The sequence below is a fragment of the Crocodylus porosus genome, unplaced genomic scaffold (genome assembly GCF_001723895.1).
Source record: "Crocodylus porosus isolate Cpor-Errol unplaced genomic scaffold, CroPor_comp1, whole genome shotgun sequence".
Lineage (NCBI taxonomy): Eukaryota > Metazoa > Chordata > Crocodylia > Crocodylidae > Crocodylus > Crocodylus porosus.
This window is the reverse complement of record NW_017728929.1, coordinates 9339442-9361127: the sequence shown is the minus strand read 5'-3', so window position 1 is coordinate 9361127 and position 21686 is coordinate 9339442. Positions and strand designations below refer to the sequence as shown.

Here is a 21686-nt window from a genome sequence, read left to right as displayed (position 1 = left end):
ATGAATTGTCATGTAGTCCTTGTTTTAGGATGTGTATGTGATGAAGTGAACTTGGACTCATGAAAGCTTGTGCTCTCTATGTAGATCTGATTTAGTTGATCTATAAAGGTACATATCTACCCTGCCTTCTGACTGACTGCAGGTTAACATGGTTAACCGCTTCTCTATCCTCTTTTGTGGCCATATTCCAACCTCTCAGGCTTATAATATGCAGTCATGGCAGTTGAGCCAGTCATGTCACCATTTCTTGGAGTAGAGGTCTAAAAATCCTGTGAAAGAGTATCCAGTATCCCATGAGATCTTGTAGGCTTTGGCCAGAAATTCTTCAGACTTTTGGGCTCCACATGCCAGAGAGGCAGTAAACCCTCCTCTACACCAGTGCTAAACACAGACACATGTGGAGAATGTGGTGCGCTCACTTCAGTTTACAACCCACTGCATTTTTACAGTAATTTTTTGCTTCTACAGAGTTTTCCATGGATGAGAATGAACTGGTTCAGTACCAGTAAGGCTCAAAGGCATTGGTTACCTAGAATGCAATTGTAGACCAGTTATCATGTTTGCAGTATGCAAAATGTAGTACTGATGGGTGTTCAATACACTGACTTTATCATTTTCTTGAATTAAACTTTTTATTGATAATTTTATTGATTATGATTAATTATTAATAATTTTAATAGCTCCACATGTCAAAAATTGTTTCCCTATTTAATTTGTATTAACATGGAATTTTCTGTATTAAGTTAACAGGATTTCAGAATATGTAATTACAGGGGGCTTACATGAGCACTGTTGTCTGGCTACTATAATTTTATAGTATGAGTCTTGAGGAACTTTGTTGCAGCTGAGTCTTGCTCTAACTTGAATCTGTATGTAAAATAGTAGACAGAGCCCCAAGTTGAGTTCTTATAAATGTTCCAGTACAAAGAAGGAAGGAGAATACAAGCATCAGACTGGAACAGATCAGTTGTAGATCTACTTCCCATGTCCTATGAGTGACTAGTGTGAGCCACTTTAAAAGAATATGAAAAAATGCACTGCAGTCCACAGTTTCTTCATGCCCCCTGTTCATAGTTATTTTATGCCCTGAGTCATGATGATTGGATAAACATTACAAGGGTTGTCAAACTTAACACAATTGTAAATGATTATACTGAAAACTTGCTTTGTTTTTCTTCACACCTCCTGCCAGCTAGTTCATACCTTCTCTTCCTCCCAGGGGTGTGTAGCCCATGTTTGGGAAGTACCTGTATTAAGAGTCGTGGCCAGTCTCAGGAAGAACAAAGATTTGCTGCCCACTTACTACAACGTGTATGGTTCTTAGCTGATTGACTGATGATGACTGTGGCCCCATAGTTATGATGTGTCTGGATGTCTACAGGGTCACTTTTACCAGGGTATCATATTAATACATCCAGGAACTCTCTCATTCAGAAGCATGACTGGTGATCTAAGGCATGCTTAATAAGCCATTTCAAAGCATAGGTTCAAGGCCACCTGGCTTCTTGGAAAACAATCTACCAGAAGAATTTAAATGGAAATAGAATGAAACCCCTGCCAGTAACTTTAAATGGAATTTTTTTTGGTACAGTGTGAAAAGTCTCACTTGCATGCATTTAAATTCCCAAGAGAACCATGTAGCATAGTGACAGGACTGCGTTTGTACATTTCCTCTATCAGCTTGTTGAATCTGTGAAGTGGTGAAGTGTAGTTAAAAAGTTGATCGCATGAGCTTTCTTAATCCTGATAAAATAAAGTAATCCTGACATGCCTAGTGAAACAAACAGAATAAATGGCTGAAGTGAAGTTCTCAGCTGAGGAAGTTTGTCTTCTGTTTGTGATTCAGAACTCAAGACTGCTGTTTTATCTTTTTTTTTCTTGATGTCCATATAGAGTAGTGGCTAAAGGTGCTTGTTAAATAATTTCTGTCACTGAGAATACTGTATGCCTTTGCTCTGTACTCTATAATGGCTTCAGTATTTCTTCTGGTTAAATTTTCAGATGTTTTAATTTATTGCCTTGCACCAGGGATATTACATTCTCTTGGCTTTTGGCCTGGATATAGACCTAACTCTGGCAGTGGGGTGAGCAGCATCAAGGGCCTGATACAGCTCCGTAGGTCATATCCTTGACACCCTTGCACTCTATAGCAATACTGTGAACACTTCAGAGACTGCTTAACTCCCCCCAAGATGCTCTGGCAGTTGTGATCAGCTGTGATTCTTGAATTATATACCTTCTGGAGTGGAATAGAAGGGGGCTGAAAAGAAAAAGCTTTACAATGAGGTATCACACCCTTTTGAATTCTTTCCTAACAAATACACCTGCACAGTTTACATGCAGGGAGCGGAGTGGTTGAGAGAGCAACACCTGACTTTGAGTTAAAGCTGCTTGTAGCAGCTTTAAGAAGGGAGGGGGAGTTTCTGCTCGCAGCCAGGAAGCAGCTGTTACTCTGTAACTGTCATCTGTACATGAGCCTGTCATGATACAAGTGTAGTAAAATGACTCTGAATTCAAAGCTCCTTCATCCAAGATTAAGGTTGGTACAATTTAGCTCCCTTGTATCACTGTAGGATCCTGCACATGTAACAGCATAACACCTGCTGCCTGTTTGAAAGCATTAGCTTTCCTTCCCCTTTTGAAGATGCTGTAAGTGCATGTTTGTCTGTATCACTTGAATGTTATGTCACGCCAAGTCTTATTGCAGCTTTTGAGTTGAAGTGGCAAAGCTAAAGAAGAAATGTAACAAAGCTGGGAAAGCAGACAGGCATCACAGCTGTTTAAGGAAAAATATTTAAAGCCTTTTGTGTGGAATAGCTTTGATTCCTGTAACCAAATTACTCATGTTATAATCTCATTTGTATATATGAGCTATAACTGCCATCATTTTACAGATTTTCTGCAGTTTATTCTTTTTAAGCACTCGTGCATTTTCTGAAGCATATCATTTTAAGATATTGGAGATTGCATATTTTTTATGATGCATTCCAAAAATATTATAGTTCATTACACCTCAATAAATGGGCTATCTTTGCTGATGTGTATTTGTTGTTTTCTTCTACTTTTGGTATTCTTTAGTGCAGCTTGAGTCTCTGTGGTTTTTTTTCATAGGGTCCATATCAGGATACATTGGAGTTTCTGTTAGGAAGCAGAGATGAGTGTAAGAACTTCTGGAAAATCTGTGTGGAATATCACACTTTTTTCAGGCTGTTTGATCAGCCAAAACCAAAAGCTAAAGCAGTCTTCTTCAGTAGAGGATCTTCATTCAGATACAGGTATGATATAGTGTAGCTTGTTGTATTTGTAAACTTCACTTTTTATATGTAGGAAAATGGAATCAAGAAGAAAATGTACTCAAGTTCCATTTAAGTTAAAGGATCTGGATTCTGTTACCAGTGTTTTAACATTTTTGTCCTAGGCCTGGACTACTTTTTCATACCTTTTGCAATACTTTCTTTAACTTTTGCACTTTGTATGGGTTCACAGTGGACGAACACAGAAACAGCTGGTGGATTATGTTAGAGACAGTGGGATGAAGAAAACTCCCTATGAAAGGTAAACCTCTTGGTTTTACAAGGTGAAACTTCTGAGATATCGGAGTTTTAATTAAATTTATGTTTTAAGATCCTTTCCCTCTTTTCATAAAATCGTAATCAGGTTATGGAGGGCAGGCTCTTAACTCTGCTTATTTACCGTAAAAAAAACAACTTGTATTTAAAGTTGTAGGACTCCCTTTGCGACGTTGCATTTTGACTGCCATAGCTACCAAGAGGTTTAATAGCCTAGAATTCTGTTTTCTTGGAGTTACTGAAAAGTGCACAGACGTTTTAGCATAATATTGTGATGTATATGATATGAAGATCAGATTTTGACTAGAGGGGAGTTGCAGTCAAGACACACCCACCCACACCTGTGCTTGCATGTCTTTGGGCTGTGGCAGTAGGAGAGGATTGTCCTCAAAGGAAGCCAGAAAGTGTTTATGGCCTATGCTTTTCTGGGGAGTCTATCAGGGAAAGTCAGGTTTTAAATCTTTCAGGGCTTTGTATGGGGCCTAGTGCTGAGTGATGTGCTCAGTTTGTATAGCCACAAAGTCCTACCTCTATGTTTTCCAATCCTATCTATTTTATAGCTGTGCTGGCATCCTGTTTACCTCCCAGTGGAGTGTTGTCTGCTTGTTTTTTCTACCTAAAGCATGTTTATGTTAATGCCTTCCCATCATTTTTGGCTTGTCATTTTTGGTGCTGTTTAGTGAATATCAAGATTTTGAGAGGAAAGAAAAAAACCTCCCTAACTTTTCCCATCTGGTACAGTGGCAGGAGGAATTACTAGGGAAATCATCGCACCCTTGCATGCACGCATGCACACACACATCCACATGCCCCCTTCCTTCTCTCCCCAGTTTCCTACTAACTGGGAATTAGAGGTTGTCAGGAAGAACTATCTCTCCTAAACTAGGACTAGCAGAGGTGGCATGTCTCACAAGTATGTAATACCAATTCTCTGGGTGGTTTATTTCTTAAAGAGCAGTCTCACCTCCAGTATCAGGGTATGGTGATCCTGTTGATGAATCCCTCTCACCATATACCCGCTGGGTGATCAGAGGTGCTGCAGTCACCCATTTGTTTCTCATGCCCTGGCTATGCTGAAAGTTAGAAGTTCACATAGGACAGGTGACTAGGGGGAAGCATATTACAGGAATTTCCTTCCCATCAGCTGTTTCCCATGAAGTCTAATGAAAAGCCTAATCAGCTAATAAATAGAAATACATTTACCAGGATCAGTCTTTGAAGATGTCTGTACTTGAATGAATGTCCTGTTTAAAAACCAATGACCCAGCAGCAATAAAAAAAGACCATGTGAACAGACCACACAGTTTTGTAAGAAACAATGGAGGAAAAATCTTCCCAGGAACAAGAAGAGTGCCAAGAGAAGTGTAATTTTGAAAAAAACAACAGAGGGCCCCCAGCAGACATTCAGTTACAGGTGTGATGGGATCTGAACTGCAATCCTAACAATCACATGCATGGTAGGAGACACAATTGTGGGACTGGAGGAGCTTTGCTGCAGGAGCTTTGACTGCAGGAGGGCACGGAGCCCTTGGGTCAGGTGTGCGCCTGCAGCTAGGAGTGCATGGGAGCCCTTGGCTGCAATACCCCCCTGTGGCTGAGAGCCCTGATATGATTAAAGGGAACCAGGTACAAAGTTACTAACCATTTTTGTGTAACAAGCTTGTTTTATCGCATCACTAACTGAGTGAGTGCATGGCAGGTTTACTACGTAAGATATGATTAACTGATTAATCATGTCTTAAGTGTAATGTCTGCTTGGGGCCAGTATTATAGCTTTGCACTTGAGTCTCCAAGGCCTGGTGTACACAAGAAACATTACTTCCAACTGACAACAGTGTCATCACTAGCTTGTGTGCAGCGCAGTATAACTGTAGGTGTTTGCCTCAGGCAAACATTGTTCAGTCATTTAAGGAAACTGCAGTTAGGACTTGTTTCAAGAAAAAACAAGGCTTGTCCACAGTTTTCTGCTCCTGAATGCAGTTTGCCCATATTTATATTTACAGTTAAGCCATGTTCAGCATCAGACCACACAGACAGCCACTGTCAAGTGACTGGGGTAACACTTCTGTGGTGCTGAGGTCTTGTTGGCAAACAGAGTCCTGTTGCTATAGAATGAAGAAACTGGCTGTGTTATCCTGCTTGAGAAATTATACAAAACAAGTCGACTGTCTTCACCATTGTGTCTGAGGGTTTATGAGCAGAGCCTGAGGGAACTGGGCTTATTTAGACTGGAGAAAAGAAGACTGAGGGGGGATTTAATAGCAGCCTTCGAGTACCTGAAGGGGGGTTACAGAGAGGATGTAGCTAGACCATTCTTAGTGGTAGCAGGTAGCAGAACAAGAAGCAGTGGTCTCAAGTTGCAGCAAGGGAAGTTTAGGTTAGAAGCTAGGAAAATCTTTCCCACGAGGAGGGTAATACAGCACTGGAACAGGTTACTCAGAGAGACTGTGAAATCTCCATCTTTGGAAGTTTCTAAGACCTAGGATAGAAAAAGCCTTAGCTGGAATGATCTTGTTGGGAGTGGTCTTGCTTTGAGCGGGGAGTTGGACTAGATGTGACCTCCTGAGGTCTCTTTCAACCCTCATTTTCTCTGATTCTATGAAGCAATTTCTGTTCAGCCTCACTTTTTCTGTTCTTGTAGTTGCTTTTGATTTTTTTTTCCTTTGGAAGGTCTGAATCTAGAGTGCTTCTGTGTTTGTTTTTCATTCAGAAATATTGTATATTGTTGTTATACCTCTAGTCATAACACAAAAGGTAATGGGGTATGTTTGATTCCTTTTTCTGGGTTAATAGAATAGGGGCAGTTGAGCAGGAGAAGAAGACTAATCAACTTAGTTTCTCACAGTATATTTTGTCATCTGCAGGAGGCACAGCAGATCTAGAGTGTCTGCCCACACCTTTAACACAAATGTGCCAAAACAGGTAAGTCGTGCAGCACATTAATATTACAGTCAGGAAAACTCTGACAGCCACCTTCTCTGCAGGCAATGTAAGGAAAGGTGATCCTGCTGTACTGCCACCCAAAATTGCTTTTATGCAGATTAGTATTTTTACTTTTGCATAACTTTTTTGCCTGTGGTACCAGTTTGAATGAATGCACTATATGGAAGCTGAGGTGACTCTCATAGTTTACCTTTCACATTTTGTTTAGCTGATAAGGATTTTTTACACCTGTGTTCCTATCGCAATAATCAGTTTTGTCCACAGGTCTCAGCTAAGATGTACCTGCAATACAAGCAGGAGGAGTTGTGCTAAAACAAGGGCTTTGGCCCTAAGTATTTTGTGATTTTTTTTTGCCAGTTCCCATGTGATAGTTTCCTTGTTTCTACAGTTAAAAATGTTGCGGAAATTTTATCTCAAATTTTTCAGAATCTGTAAAAGGTGGTCTTGTATCTTCCTGGGGATGCTGGTTCTATTTCTAGATATGAAGCTACATTTGCAGAAGCATTTTTGTTTTAAGCACAAACTCTTACTAAGGTAGTTACCGGACATAGTATTATATTTGTGTAGAATAATAGTAATTAAAAAAAAACCACTTTTACCTGCTCTTTTTTTTTTCCTTTCAGAATGTCTCATTTACTGAGAACTTAAGACTTCCTGAGTCTTCTGCCTCAGTATCTGCCCCCTTCTATTCAGTCCGTATGTCATCCACCACCACCACCAGCACACCCATCTTAACAGACACCAGTCCTTCCCCCTTGGACCCTAGAACACCATACATGAGGAACCCAACAGCAGAAAAGAGTCTTGCCGCACCTGCTGAAGACACTGGGAAGAAAATGTCACAGCAGCCTGGATCTCCCATACTCCAGCCATTCCAAGGTGTTGGGTTTTGTAATGTTGCAGGAAACTGCAGCCCCACTAGTCCAGTTGTTGAGAGTAGCTGTGGCTTAGATCTAGCAGTAGACAAAGGTAGCAAAGACAGTAAGGCTGTTTGTAAAAATGACAATGATGAGGATGACTTTACTGCAGGTGTTTTCATTACTGATAAAGAGCGTCAGCACTGTGGTAGGGGTGCTCCTCTTTTCACATTGACAAATTCACAGCTTCAGGTTTCAGAAGAATTTATTGATGATGACCCAGCAGAAATCTCCTTTTTTGCTGGGGGATCTGAGGCATTTTCCTATATGTACAGTGGTTTAGATCTAAAGGGGTCTGAATTTTCTAGGCATGCTTCAGATTCACCTGCTTTAACTAAAGATGCTCTTCAGCAGAATATGGTATCATCCCAGTCCAGCCCTGACAGGTACTCCACAGAAGCGGTAGATATGAACATGGAAGATGAATTTGAATTTGAAGGGAGTGATTTCAACGGTAACCAGAGGCCATCAGATACCTCCGAATTATTTGAGGTGAAAGCCCAAGCAAGCAGAATGCAAAGCCTTCTGAGTCCTTCTGAAACCAGTTCACTCATAAACAACCGCTCTGAAAGCAGCTCCCTGAATAATTTGCCCCTAAATGGGTCATCCTTCCACACATACAGCTCTGCTAATCATTCTGAAGCTAGCTCCATGGTTAACTTCCCAGCCTACTCTGTTCGCTCTGAATCCAGCTCAGCCTTTCAGTTCAGTGATATCATTGACCAGCTGGAGCAGCTGAGCTATCCACCCACCACCACAGAAGACTCAAGCAGTACAGATACAGATTCCTGGGACTCAGGAGCTGCAGCTCCATTGGATGTAAACCTCTTTTTCAGAAACCCCTTTACTCAGGCAACTGGTGAGAACTTCACTTTTGATTTTCAGAATAATTTAAAGAATCTTACCCAAGAAGACTGGACAGAAAAAACACAAATCAATCATTGATGGGTATATTGCTTTTTATGAGGTAGCCTTCTATGCCATTCAGAATTATTTTTCAAAACAGAAGCAGAATGTAAATCACTTTGAGCTGGAAAACATTTTGGTGTCTGGATTTTAAATTTACAGAATATTGTTGATTTCTCTCTCTTTTGCTTTTATATTTTTTCTCTTGAAGTTTTCCAACTTTTGAACTTCATTATATTGGAAGGTGTGCATCCAGAATATACTATAATAAACTGTGATTTCTGTAGAATCACAAATTTAAAAAAATTCCTTAACTTTCGAGAAAATCAGTTTTAGTTGGTCTATATAGAATTATGACAAAGGGTTATCTATTACAGCTTTATTTTTGTAGGAATGTACATCAGTTTCAATCAGGTGTCATGCACTTTCTTTGACACCTGCCCACAGCAGTCCCGCTTGCCTGTTAATGGTTAAGAGGCCTTCCCAAATGAATAGGGTTGTTCTCCTGCTATGCAGTGAGAGTTTGCTTTATTTTTTTCAGACAAATGTGGACAATCTATGAATCAGTTCTGAAGCATATTTTTGAAATGCCAAGTATATGCAACAAAATATCTGCCATTATACCTCAAAGAACCAAATCTTAGAAGGCAATTTAGAAGAGGAGCATGCACCAATGAACGAATATAAATAGGGTATTGCTTCTTCTAACTGTGAAGACGATTGTTCAACTTACTCATCACAAAGTACCTTTAGCAGTCCAGCAAAAAAAAGATTCTCTGCTGTTTTGAAGCATTTTGGAAGTAGATGCGGAAATGATAAACTCACTAAACTCCTTATTTAATTTTCTTTTATCTTCTTTGTCTTAATTTAATCAACTACACTGCAGAGAAATGGCTACAAATTAATTAAATAATGACTTAAAATGTGTACTTGATCTGAAAGAAATTCCAGAAGATAAATCTGTTGACAACCTTCTTCAGCTTAGACTGCACTGTATTCAGATGAACAATGTTAAATAAGATAGCTTCTTTCAAGGATGTTACTTGGTACAGTGTTGGGAAAAACTGAACAACATAATCCACATTGTTACTTTGACATGTTTGTAGCTAGGAAATTATATCGCAGAACACTCAATCTGTAGCAGATTCATGTTGAAGCTGTAATTGAAAAGTTATAAACAAAGATTTCAGTGATCACATCAAGTTTCCTGTTTAATTAAATAAGTGGTGGTAGAGGTTATCAGACATATCTGCTTTCAGTCCAACTAGTAGGAGTTCTGGTGCAAATATATGGTCTTCCATAACGGAATTAATATTTTGCTTTTATTAGGTTTTGTGCAGAAAAATAAATAAAATTCAAACATTCTATATTGGCTTGGGATTGAAAGCATTGCCTTGTAAGATAATTTGGTTTGCACTCTGTGGGTCAAGTCTTCCCCCTTTATAACTTTAAAAGGGTAACAGTGCAATATTAGTACAGCAGATTCCTTCCAAAGGTAGGGAACAGTGAAATACATAATTTGTGTTTTTATTGTTGTGTATGTGGAACTGAGATTTTAAAAAGGAACTTTCATATTTGGCTTACCATTTAAAAGCCTTTTACATGCATCCTGATTAAAAAAAAAACAAAACAGCGTTCTTTAAGTCCTTTCAGTGTGCAATAGAACATTATGAGGTGATTATCCTTCAGTCACTTGTTTCTTGTTCTACTTTAGTCTAGTCTAGTTTAGTTTTTTTGTTGGCACAATCATTTCTCAAAGCATTTGTTGTATATAATATTGTAATTAATGTGTACTTGTGTGTGAGCGGTATCCCTACTGTTGCACTAGGAACTTTTTATTTGCTGATGGCGTGAAAAAAATTAAAGTGTGCCTTTCGTATCATAAGGTGAAGTGTTAGCTGTTTCAGGAGAGTGTGCTTCTCTAAATGACTGGTTTTGTTTTTTTTAAGAGCTATACATCAATCTTTTGGCTCAGTCTGTTGATCTAGATTCTAATTCTGTGTTTGACTTCATTTGTACCTGTGGAAATGATGTCACAAATGTGAAATATGGCATCAGTAAATAGGCAGCTAGAGAAGTTCTTTATGACAGAAGCTTTATTCTTTAGATATCTGCACAAAGGCTTTGATTGGAAAGGAGGGAATGGAGAGTCAAGTCTCTGGATGATGATGGGGCGGGGGGAGATGCTTTTAAAAAGGAACCCAATATATTAGCACTTACAATTGCCCTCTGTTCATATTCTGATTTTGTCCCCAGATACAGACAAGGGCTTGCCTAAGGCTTGATTCTCTCTTCCCACAAATTCTGCTTCAGATTCTCAGAAAAGCTTTGATGCAGCTGTTCTGGCTCTTTCAATAACTATCCTTTGTAGTCCTATATGAAAGCTTGCTGTTCTTTTTTCTTGAAGTTCAGTTAGTCTTAAAGGCTAGCAGTAATCTTCCCTAATCCTACCTGCACTTTGCACTTCTGTGAATATTTTATTGGCAATTACAAATTCCAGCTGTGTTTATAACACTTTTATATTTTAATATAAAATGATGCTTAATTTTCTAAGATACCCTAATAATAACCAGATTTCAAATATCAGACAAGGAGCCAGAATTCTTTCTTTTTTGGTCAAGAAATGAATCCATTCCAATAGTAAGACAGTATTTTTAAGGAAGCAAAACACTAGGTAAGTAATTTCTCCTTTCAAAGCCTATGACTTCACTGAGGGCAGAGTGTAGGGATATTAGAGCTGGAACATGTTGTTCAGACCCAAATAGGTTGTTTTCCAGCTGCTAAGAAAGAACATTACAGTGAATCAACTCCCTCTCCCTCCAAGAAGCCAGAATGCAGGTGGCAGAGAGCAGAAACACTCTTCTAATGCAGATCTGAATCTTGTGAGGCACAGATGGATCTAAAACTAAAATGCTGTCTGGCAGACTGTTAGAGAGACCGTCAAACTGTGTTGATGGTTTGGAAAAGGATGTTTCTCTTAGAGCTGCGTACTGCTATCCATCAACCAAGGTATACGAGTACCTTCCCCTTGGGACTTTGCTCCATGGCTAATTGATTGTATAGGTTTTTTCTGGTCCTTTAGGATATATTCTGCTTGTGATAGGTTGTGTGCTTTCCTGTCTGATTTGTTTTAGTCTTGAGCTTTTAGGGAGAGAGGGACAGGTAGAACGGGTACTTGCTGTTCTAGTAGGTGTTTTGTTATGAAAGAAATACTTTGTTGAAGAAGGCTTTGTGGCATTTCCTACAGATGGTCAAACTTCAGCTTCACTTCATCTTGCAGACCTGTTCCAAGGAAAAACCCGCTTCTGTATCACTGCAGAAGAACAGCCCTCTTCTAGGGGGGCTGTTTGGGGTTTAGTGTTTTTCACAGGCTAGGTGCCAGTTCTAGATTAAGCCACTGCTGCTGCAGTAGTGGCATCCTGCCACACCTGCTCTTCTCTCTATGACTGTCTGTCGGGACCAGCAGAGGAAAAAGGTGAGAAGACAGCCTCTTAATTTTCCACTCATGCTGTTTTACCTTAACACTCTAGTCTATGAGATATGATATACACTGTGTGCTTCAGTGCAATTTCCTGAACTAAATTGCAACTAATTGCAACTTCCTGAACTAAGAATATAGTAGTGTCTGTTCAGTTTTCTCTTTCCATTTTTTGTACAACCTCACGTTTTCCACAGCACAGTTGTATGGGTACTGATTTTTCTTTTTCCTTTTTTTGCTGTTTGCTTGAGCATAATTTTTTTTCTATAAAGATCAGTTGTTTGCTACCTAATTTTAAATGAATGTGCTGGACACATCATCTGGAGAACTTGGACTTTTGCAATGGGAACCAAATCTCATTAGTAAAAGAAGTTATGTACATGTAACACTCAGAAGGGGAAAAACACAGGAAACTTCCGAGATCTCTGTGAAGTATCCTGTGCAAGTTCCCTTCCAGATGAAGGAATTTAAAAAATTGTAGGTGGAGATGCAGCTGGTGCTTTTTTGAATAAGTGGAGGGGAGCAGTGGTTGCCCACAGAAACATTGCTCTTCTTGCCCCTTGAGATTTGGAGCCCTTCTCCATTTCTTTACCTCTGTCCTTTCCATTGTGGCATGGGGCCCTGCTTAATGTTTAATCAGGTATTTGTATACGTGCATATACAAACACGTTTATAGAATGTACATCTGCTGCAACGATTCTTTCTAGCTGTTGCTGTATCTTACAATAACACTAATAGATTTAAGTCTACGATAATGTTTACATGAGGTATCAGACTGCAATTCACACTGTAATTCACACTGCAGCATAAAGCCATCTAAAATGCAGGTCTTAAGTAGATGCATGAAATGAACTATATGTATATTCTTTTATGTGTACTCACTCTACCATTCCAAATATATTTATTTCCACCTAATATCAAGCACTATAAGAGCACATTTAAATCTTGGTATACATAAGTACTGGAGCTCATATGTCTTGCAGAACACTGGTCATGGACTGTTCTGTAACCTAAAAGACAGCCAATTAAACCTTGACAAAGTTTATTACCGTTACCTTAATCTGTTGTGTATACTTCGTTATTTTAATAATCATTAGTTATTAAAGTATATTGTAGATTTCCCAGAAATTATACTATTTTATTATTAGTCTGCAGTAAGAAAATAATATTGATCTTTTACAAATTTCACTTTGTGAAATTTTCTGTGGGCAGTAACCTCTGAGTTATTGGGTAAGATAAAACATTGAACTCCCATATCCTGTGTATTTTCATGTTGTGGTTTACAGTGATTTTTGTTTTGTGGTGGTGTGGCTTTTTATTTTGGTCTTTGTCTGTAAATCCTGATTAGATTAAGATGGTTTGGAGACACTAATCAAAATCCTGCTAATTATTTTAACATTGTTCTTGGTGCCAACCTGTTGGTAAGTCATTCCCATTATTGTCATTTTGCAAAGTGTTCTAAGCCTTAATTATCAGGTATTAATTCAAAGAATGAGCATATAGTATACTTCTCAATGCAGACTCTTGGCTGTTACCAGCACTTAATGTTTTGACACTCAGAATCATCACAAATGCTGTGTATATGTATACTAGTATCCATATATACTACAGGTATATAAGGAGGTTAGATTTTATATATGTACTAAGAAGGTTAAATTTTACAGCTGTAAAACCTATGTCATAAGATGCGTTTAATTTATTACCTGCCAGTGGGTTATAACAAAAGAAATCCAACGAATTAAGAATACCTTTGTAGGTGGTAAATTTTGAACTTCCTTAATAATTAAATCTGATACATCTGTGAAAAGATGTTACTGTAAATTCTGTTAAATCACAATATCCCCCATATCTTTAGTACAGAATCAGTATACTGTATGTGGCAAAGCCCAAAACGTTCATAAGAACTGCCAAGACCTGTTATTGGAATCTACAAGTGTTATGTACATTCAGCTTTTCTCAAAACACTACTTGTGCCTTAATCTAAATGGATGCCCAGTTCAATAGGTGCTAATCTTTACAGGAAAGGATCACATTAACAAAGCAAATGGGGCTGGAATTTCTTAACACAATCTTTTTAAATGTGATTTTTTTAATACAAAAATGTTTTGTTTGAATTATTTGTTGGGGTATTTTTTTGTCTTTTGTTTTTCTGTTGAAATTACTGGTTATGAACCTACAGATTTGTACTAATTCGTAACTTTTTAATTGTTTATGCAATAAAAAAGGAAATCTTTGATGCGAGTGACAACATGGGCTTTTTAGCTTTTATTTTTCTTTTCTTCTGTGTTTCAAATAGAATAAATGCTGAGTCTCCTAGGCCAAGACTCCTTATAATTTAGTATTTCAATGTCTTAGGTTAGCTTTCTCATTCTAGGGTTTTGGAAGGGAGTGAATTCAGGCAAGTATTGTTCTATGCTAATCAATTGATCACATTACTTTTTTGTGTAAATGTTTTTTTGGAGTACAAATGAGAAGAAAAGTTAATTTCATCCTGAAAGCATTGTTTTGTGTCAGGAACATGTTCATCTTGGCTGTGGGTAATCTGCTCTGTAATAACTCATTATAACAAGCCAACAGTGATAGTAAGCTTAATGTTTAGAGACAAGTCAGTCACATACTTCCATATTCTGTGTCAACTTTCTCCTTCAGAAGTCCATACCCAATATACATCTAACTTGTTTGCCTTATTGATGCAAGATTCCTTTGAAGTCAATCATTCTTGCATGAGCGAGGTAATCAAGCTATAGCTCATTTTTGTGATCTCTCCTGTTTTTTCAACTTGCTGAATAGTGGAATTATTCCCCAAATTTGAATTAGTTAGCAGTTTTAAAGAAGTTGCATTATTTTCTTACTAGCCAAGTTTAATTGAATTAGATTGTGATGCCTCTAATTATCCTATCAAATATGTGAGCTAACATCAAAAGACTGAGAACTGTAGTTCTACTTTGTTGTTGCAAGGGTTGACCCTGAGCAGCTGTTGTTGCAAACTCGCACCTGTTTCTGAGGTTACTAGTCTTAGATCCCAGTCCTGCAAAAACATACTGCATCTGTTGTTCTGTCTGTGTTGTCAGAGCCTACTTCTTTAAAATTCACTTTAAGTTAACCCTTGCTTTACAGACGCATATATTCAAGTAGAATATTAATACTGTATTTCATAAAGGCCTTTAATATATGACAGATGTCCCGTTCATTTTTTTTCAAAGTGCATTATATTGGTTACTTAAAAGTAATTTTCTAGAACAGTGAAAACAGTAACTTAATATTCTGCCAAAGCAAGAATTTTAAACAAAATTAGATCCCTCTAGCAAGGCTCTGAAGCATAGGCATAACTAAATATGCATAGTCCAATGGAGGTATGCGTGTGCTTTCAAGTGCTTTGCTAGCCTTATAGCATGGTGTGAAGGAAGAGGAGGCAAAAATATATTGTTAAAAATGGAGAGGCAAAATAGTTTTTTTTTCATGCCTCTGTATCTTAGTAATATTTGTTTTATGATTTTAAACAACAGTTTTCCTGGGAGTAAGCCTGAATTGTGGTCATCTTTTAAACTGAAAGCAGTATTTTGTAGTATCCCTGATAAAGAACGTTTATTATGTTTGTGTCATGCAAAACATTAAAAAAATTCTTAGCACAATGCTGTCACTAGATTAATAATGTACTATTTAGGTATAAAGGGCCTGATCTGAAGCCCGTTTGTTGTTGGTACAGGTATTTAATGGGCTGTAAATCAGATCCTAACAAGACAGAGTGAAACTTCATTCCATATGCTATCGTTTTTTAGACATGCACATGTAAAAATTGAATTGGAAAAGCCATGAGTGGGATGAAGAATCAAAAATTAAAAAAAGTTAAAGTGAAAGGAGAGAGTACTATATATCCTCTGTTTAGAGACTGTGGAGCATTGCTTTTTGGTACCAGTTTACCAAAACTGGTAAACTGAATAAATAACCCTTGAGTTCTGTTATGCTTTCCCTGTCAGCTGATGATCTCACTTGGTAGCTAAAAGACCTGTGTTCACTGCTTTTCTTCCATTACTTTAGGTTTTATAATGTCTTGAAGCATTACAACTGTAATCAACACAACCTGAATCTTTTGTCCTTTTTATGAATGTATGTCTTGACAAGGAAATACATAGTTTTAAAATGTAAAAAGACAATATATTGAGATCTGCTTTGACCAATAGTTATAAAATGATACAGTAAGCTACCATCCAGGTTGTGCCTCAGTGACTCCTTATCAACTGTGCTATGCTTATATCTTGGGACTCTTACTCAGAGCTAGTCTATTCCCCAACTTTGCCAGCAAAGCTCCCTAGTGGAGATGCAATGTACACAAGCAAAAGGAGTTATTTTTATGATGCAGGTAAACTACCTCCCCAAAACATATTAGTTAAAGTAGCTAAGCAAGGTTCTTTGGATAGATGTGATATCTTTTATTAGACCAACTGAGTAGTTGAAAAAAGTTCTTTGCAAGCTTTTGAGTGTAGTCACCCTTCTTCAGGCGTAGGAAGTTTCTGCTGTTCTGAGACTCAAGGAATGAGAGAAGAAGGAATGACTGAAGAAGGGTGATTGCACTCAAAAACTTGCAAAGAACTTTTTTCCAATTACTCAGTTGGTCTAATGAGAGATACCACATCTGCCCCAACAACCTTGTCTGCCCAGGTCCGTAGACCAACACAGCTACAACCAAAAACCCTTAGAACAGCCAAAGCACTTTGTCTAGCTAAGTTGTGTTGGGATGGACTGTTAATATATCTCTACCAGTTAGGCCCTATTATCCCTAACCAGCATAACTATGCCAGTAAGCTTTGTAATACATAGCTTGCCAGGCCTTTGACTGATTTTTTTTTTTATAGGCCTAAAAGCTAATATGTGTTGTTCTTGACTTGTGCATCATTGTTAGCAATAATTGTATAATCTGAGTTCTGTGCTCCAGCCATGATAACCTCCTTCTTTTCAATGGAATTGTACATTTGTACCGAAAGATGGGATTTTGCCTTAGCAATTAGAAGCTAGTGAATCATTCTGATGTGTGAGGAGAAATATGTGTTCACTCTCCCGAAGTTTCTGAAGATGTACAATTCTGGATGCAGGAAAAACAAGAATGTAAATTTATTGTTGTCAGTATTATTGGCAGGTGTGATGCTGAAAGGATGCAAAAAACAGTTCTGTTCAATAAGAATGCTATTTTTAAGACACTTTCAGGATTAAAACTATATTTAGATGGCATTTTGGAAATGTGTACAGTATATATTTTCAAATAGTTTTTGCTTTTGCTCTTCAATGCTGTTGCTTGGGTGTTGGAAATATTTTTCTTTTCCTACTGTCTGACTGATTTGATTGCTGCTTGAAGAACCATAAGATTAATTATGTTTTAATAAGTATGGAAACTTTTTTTAGCAATGTATTATACCTCAATAAACCCATCCTAGGACTAAATACATGACATTGAGGCAGAAAAACAGGGGACTTAAAAGGTAGCATATCCTTTGGGGATCTAGTTGGGGATGGTCCTGGTTTGAGCAGGAAGTTGGACTAGGTGACCTCCTGAGGTCCCTTCCAACCCTCATTTTCTATGAGCCTGACTGTATTGTAAAAGAAGTAAAAATAGCGACCATAATCTAGTTCATTGTTCCCTTCTTAATCAAACTATATAGATTTAGAGAAAACTGTTGTTGTGGCTCCTGGGTGTCAGCTTCACTTTACTATTTAAATCTGACTACGTTGAAGTGGCATTTCCCTCATACAGCCTCCTGCTGTGGTCTCTAACCAGGGGCCAGAAGCAGTTTTCTGCTAATTTAACAAATTCATGCTTCAGACTTAGAACCTTGCCCTGCTCAGCTCCTCCCCCTCTTTCCTGGCCCTGCTGGTTGAATAAGCACTTTGTTTCTGAAGTAGAGTAGCATATTTGCTTCTCTTCATCTTCTCCACCCCCTCAAGTTTCCATTGGGTGCTCTCTGTAAAATTCCTAGTTATTAAGCAAAATGATGACCGCGGTAACCCTGAGTATACTGGCTGGTCAAGTTGATGGGGATTGCCTGTGACATTGAATCCTTCGTTCTCATAAAAGGGCTTAACAATCAGAGGAACCCTTTAAACAGAACTCAATTGCAAAAAGCCTACATTTTTCTTAAGATTGTATGTTCCTTTTTATTATTAAGTAGAGAAATATGAAGTCAATGTTCTACATGAAAACAGTCAGGTAAAATGTAGTAATTATAACTCCTGGATTAAAAGTGAAGAGGTTTTCCTTTAATGAACACAACCCAAACAACCATGTTCTACAAGTGACCAGTGTTATATCCAGGACTAAACTGTGTTCTTTCCACACTTCAGTTTGGCAGCCTGTATCTATATAAAGTGAAGATCAGCAACTATTAGAAAATGGATTCCTATTCCACATGTATTATATACATTTTCTATATCAGTTATTTCAAGTCCAAAGGGAAAAAAAACTTTCAGAATGTTTCAATTTCTTTCAAGTATACTGTGAAGTGAATAAATCCTAATTTTGATATTAAATCATGTATTGGTGAGGAACATTAGCTACTTATATTTGACAAAAGACTGTGTTTTCTTTTAAGCTCATGAAAGACAAGCTTATGAATGAACAGTAATTAAACAACAAATATGTGGGCAGGGTAGGATTTTCCAGGGCAATCCGTATTGGCCTTACTTTGCATCCCTGAAGTCAGTGGTAGACTTCAGTTAAAGCTGAGTGCTTCTGAATATCTCACCCATGGCCTTAATTTTATATACAACTATATCATCTCTGTAGGCCCAGGTGTATATATCTTGTTTTGCTTGCAGTATGTATTAGTGTTTAAGTAGCAATATTTTAAAGAAGCATTAGGATATTGGGTTAAAACACAGAAATAATCAAATCCAACTTTACTTTCCCACCTACATCATCCTACTGATTTTTATAGTGCAAAAGCAGATTGAACCTGCTCTATCTAGAGCAAGAGCAAGTGAATAAGAGGTTCTTATTTGTGTGCATGTATAGCTAGATTGCAGTTTCAGAATCCAGTCTTCATTCCTGTTTATATTAACAAACTAAACACACATCTTTTACGCCCTGCTGGAGAAGGCACCATCAACCTGAAAAATCTCAATGTGCTTTCTTTAAGGAAAAATTATTCCCCTTTAATATCTCTGGAGGATGCCTGCTATTTTGGGGTATGGAATTCTTTACTGAGCCATTGTCTATTCAAAACAATATCAATCACACTCGGTTTTTACTGTCACCTATTTATAGCTATTTAGCAGGTTTCTGCATTAAACAGCTGTGGAAAGTGTCAAGCATTTGCTGAACTATTGCAAGGATCTATTCTTTACCGCCCCCCTAATGAAAGGGACTACAGAATCACTCTTACCACCAGGCCTTGACAGAGGATTTCCCCATCGCTAGTCAAAGAACACTGAATAAGTTTGCAGTTTAAGTTTAACAAATGAGGCTTCATGTATTTGTGTCCAACATTTGAAATCATGTTGCAGATAATAAAAAAACATTTAACCACAGTGCTGTGTGCAATTCTGCAATCCTTTCTAGCAAATCTGAAATGCTGAATAGGTTGATACTCTCTTTCAAGAATTCACTGCTACCGTATGCTACATGTTGTAAAACTGCAATTGTTATACAATCTTTCTTCAGTTCATTATTTATATTCAGTTACATTAATCTGTTAGACACTCCTTCTACTTGTCACCACTGCACAGAGATAGATGGGAAAAAATGGTTCTTGTCCCAAAGTTTACAGCCCAAGAAACTATATTTTCACTTTCTTTATCCTGTCCTAAACATCAAATGTGACAAGTCACTTTACATCTTGCAACTGTTTGTATTCAGACTTTTTAATTAGTTTAATGTGCCCTTTATTTTAGTCTAATCTAGGTTGATGTCTGAGAGAGGGATCTTAGGGAGTCAGATGAAAAGGAGCAAATATCTCCAGGTGAATTTTATGCATTTCTCCCCATGTTTGGAGGTGATAACACATGAGTTAGTATTGGCACAGCTCATTTAAAATAGAGCAGGCTGCAGTGTTGGGCTGCAATAAGTTATACCCTCCTCTCCTTTCATGTCTGAATGTTATTGTTTCTAGATGGAAACAATCATGGTTGTAACTTTTGGAATAACTGTAATTGCTTGGTACTAACTTCTCAAGAACATAGAAAGTCTATATAATTTTATGGGATTTTTGCTGAACTTACATATACACACACACCCCTATTTTCCATCTAATTTTAGCATCCTCAGCTGTATATATGGCAGACTTCCAATAAACTGCTTCCCCAGAATATTTTCATATGTATAACAAACATTAGCTGTTGGTCCTTTCCTAAATCGTACTTCTGGTAAATCCTAAAAGCAGTTTGAAACTGAGAAAAAGCTCAGGCAACAACAATATGCACTCCTCAACAATTTTTGTTGAAGAGTATTAATAGTTAACCTCAGAGCCTTGATAATCTGAATCTCTTCCAGGTGACCGAGTTCAACACTGTTTAGCTTCCTGCATTTGTCAATGTGAAAATACGCGTTCCTACTTCCTCAGCATTGTCATGCTGCAGCCACGTATGGAAGTGGTTTTGCTTCCTGAGCCAAAGAACAGCAACCAACTCCTGCCAATAGTGTATTAGAAAAGCTCATAACTGGCCCTCCTCCAACCAGCTAATCTCATTTACAATTATATCCCTGGGGGCTGATACTTTTATGGGGGGTGGGTTGTGTAAATTATTGTAATTAATCTGACTACAGGAAAAGAATTACCTGGAGGACCTGGCATTGGCTTTAAAACTCAGTTCCTGCTAAAAGCAGAGATTACAGAAAATGGACCTTAGAGTGGGAGTGGGAGGCAGTAATTGGTGTCAGACTGTAGCCTGTTTCAAAGAGAGCTTGTAAATACCTGAACATAGATATTTATGATGATCATCAAGACTGAGGATGTCAGGAATCTGCAAATTCAAGATAATTCCAGAAAGGTCCCTGGAGAAAGGGGTAACATTTCTACAGCCAGTTCTAGCAGTAGGTCTGACATGGTGTAGTTGCACAATCTGAGTGCAAACAAGGCTGTGAGCAAGGACTTCAAAGTTCTGATTTTTTTTGTTTCTATTTTGCTCTGCCAATGATTCACTTCATGCCTTTGAGCAAATTGCTTAACTCCTATTTCCCAGCTGTATATCAGGAGTGTTACAACTGAGGTACCAGAGTGGGGTGTTCAAGCATAAGTTAATGTTTGTGCAGCACTTGAAAGGTGAACCGCTTGTATATTTTTAGGACTTAGTCAAAGGTTTAGTTCTATGGAGTGTGAGCCTTTATCAAAGGGAAGTTTAGGAAAATAAAAGCATTTTACCTTAGCCTGGAAATGTGTGATCATGATCATGATCATTTGAATAAAGTACTGTATTTGTCCCTACAAAAGAGATCTGCCGGAGCAAAGTCTCCTGTCCAGAAGTTGCCCCCTGTTCCACATACATTGTTTGAATGCTCCAGTATTGCCATCCACCCAGATATACCTGTCTGATGGTAGTGCCACAAGATCAGTTTAAAGTCCAGAGATCAGTGAAGCATTCGGCTCAAATAGTTAGTGATCCTATTGGATTTAAAGATCCAGAAACAGAATATCTCACAAGAAATGTTTTATAGATCAGATATTCCATGAACTCTGAATGCATGAAATTTTTTTCCATGTCCTCCCTTCCCTTGCTATCTAGACTTGTTTGTTTTCAGAAGGAATACTGCTAAAACAATATCCCAAAATGGCTCCAGGCAGTTAAAGAGAATTCTGGCTTTTTAAAAGGAAAATGCAGAAATATTTTCTTGCTTCTGTGAAAGTAATCTTTGGTGATCCCTGCTAGTTCAGCCCAGAAAGGGGAGAT

At 38.0% G+C, this 21686-nt stretch overlaps 1 protein-coding gene and 1 long non-coding RNA gene across 5 annotated transcripts in view; one reads left to right on the top strand and one right to left on the bottom strand.

Annotated features, from left to right (window-relative positions):
• The window catches only part of FARP2 (FERM, ARH/RhoGEF and pleckstrin domain protein 2), a 145504-nt gene that overhangs the window by 84414 nt on the left and 39404 nt on the right, over positions 1–21686 (top strand). For all 4 annotated transcript variants that reach the window (XM_019543011.1, XM_019543010.1, XM_019543012.1 and 1 more), the window contains exons 9-12: positions 3112–3275; positions 3487–3555; positions 6434–6491; positions 7136–7391. In XM_019543011.1, coding sequence (XP_019398556.1) covers positions 3112–3275; positions 3487–3555; positions 6434–6491; positions 7136–7391 — 547 coding nt within the window. The remainder of the gene's footprint in view (positions 1–3111; positions 3276–3486; positions 3556–6433; positions 6492–7135; positions 7392–21686) is intronic.
• LOC109315354 lies at positions 2313–21125 on the bottom strand. The gene is made up of 3 exons (XR_002102485.1): positions 20714–21125; positions 7326–7465; positions 2313–3138 (listed from the first exon to the last, which is right to left on the bottom strand). It is a non-coding gene; the product is annotated as an uncharacterized LOC109315354 (long non-coding RNA).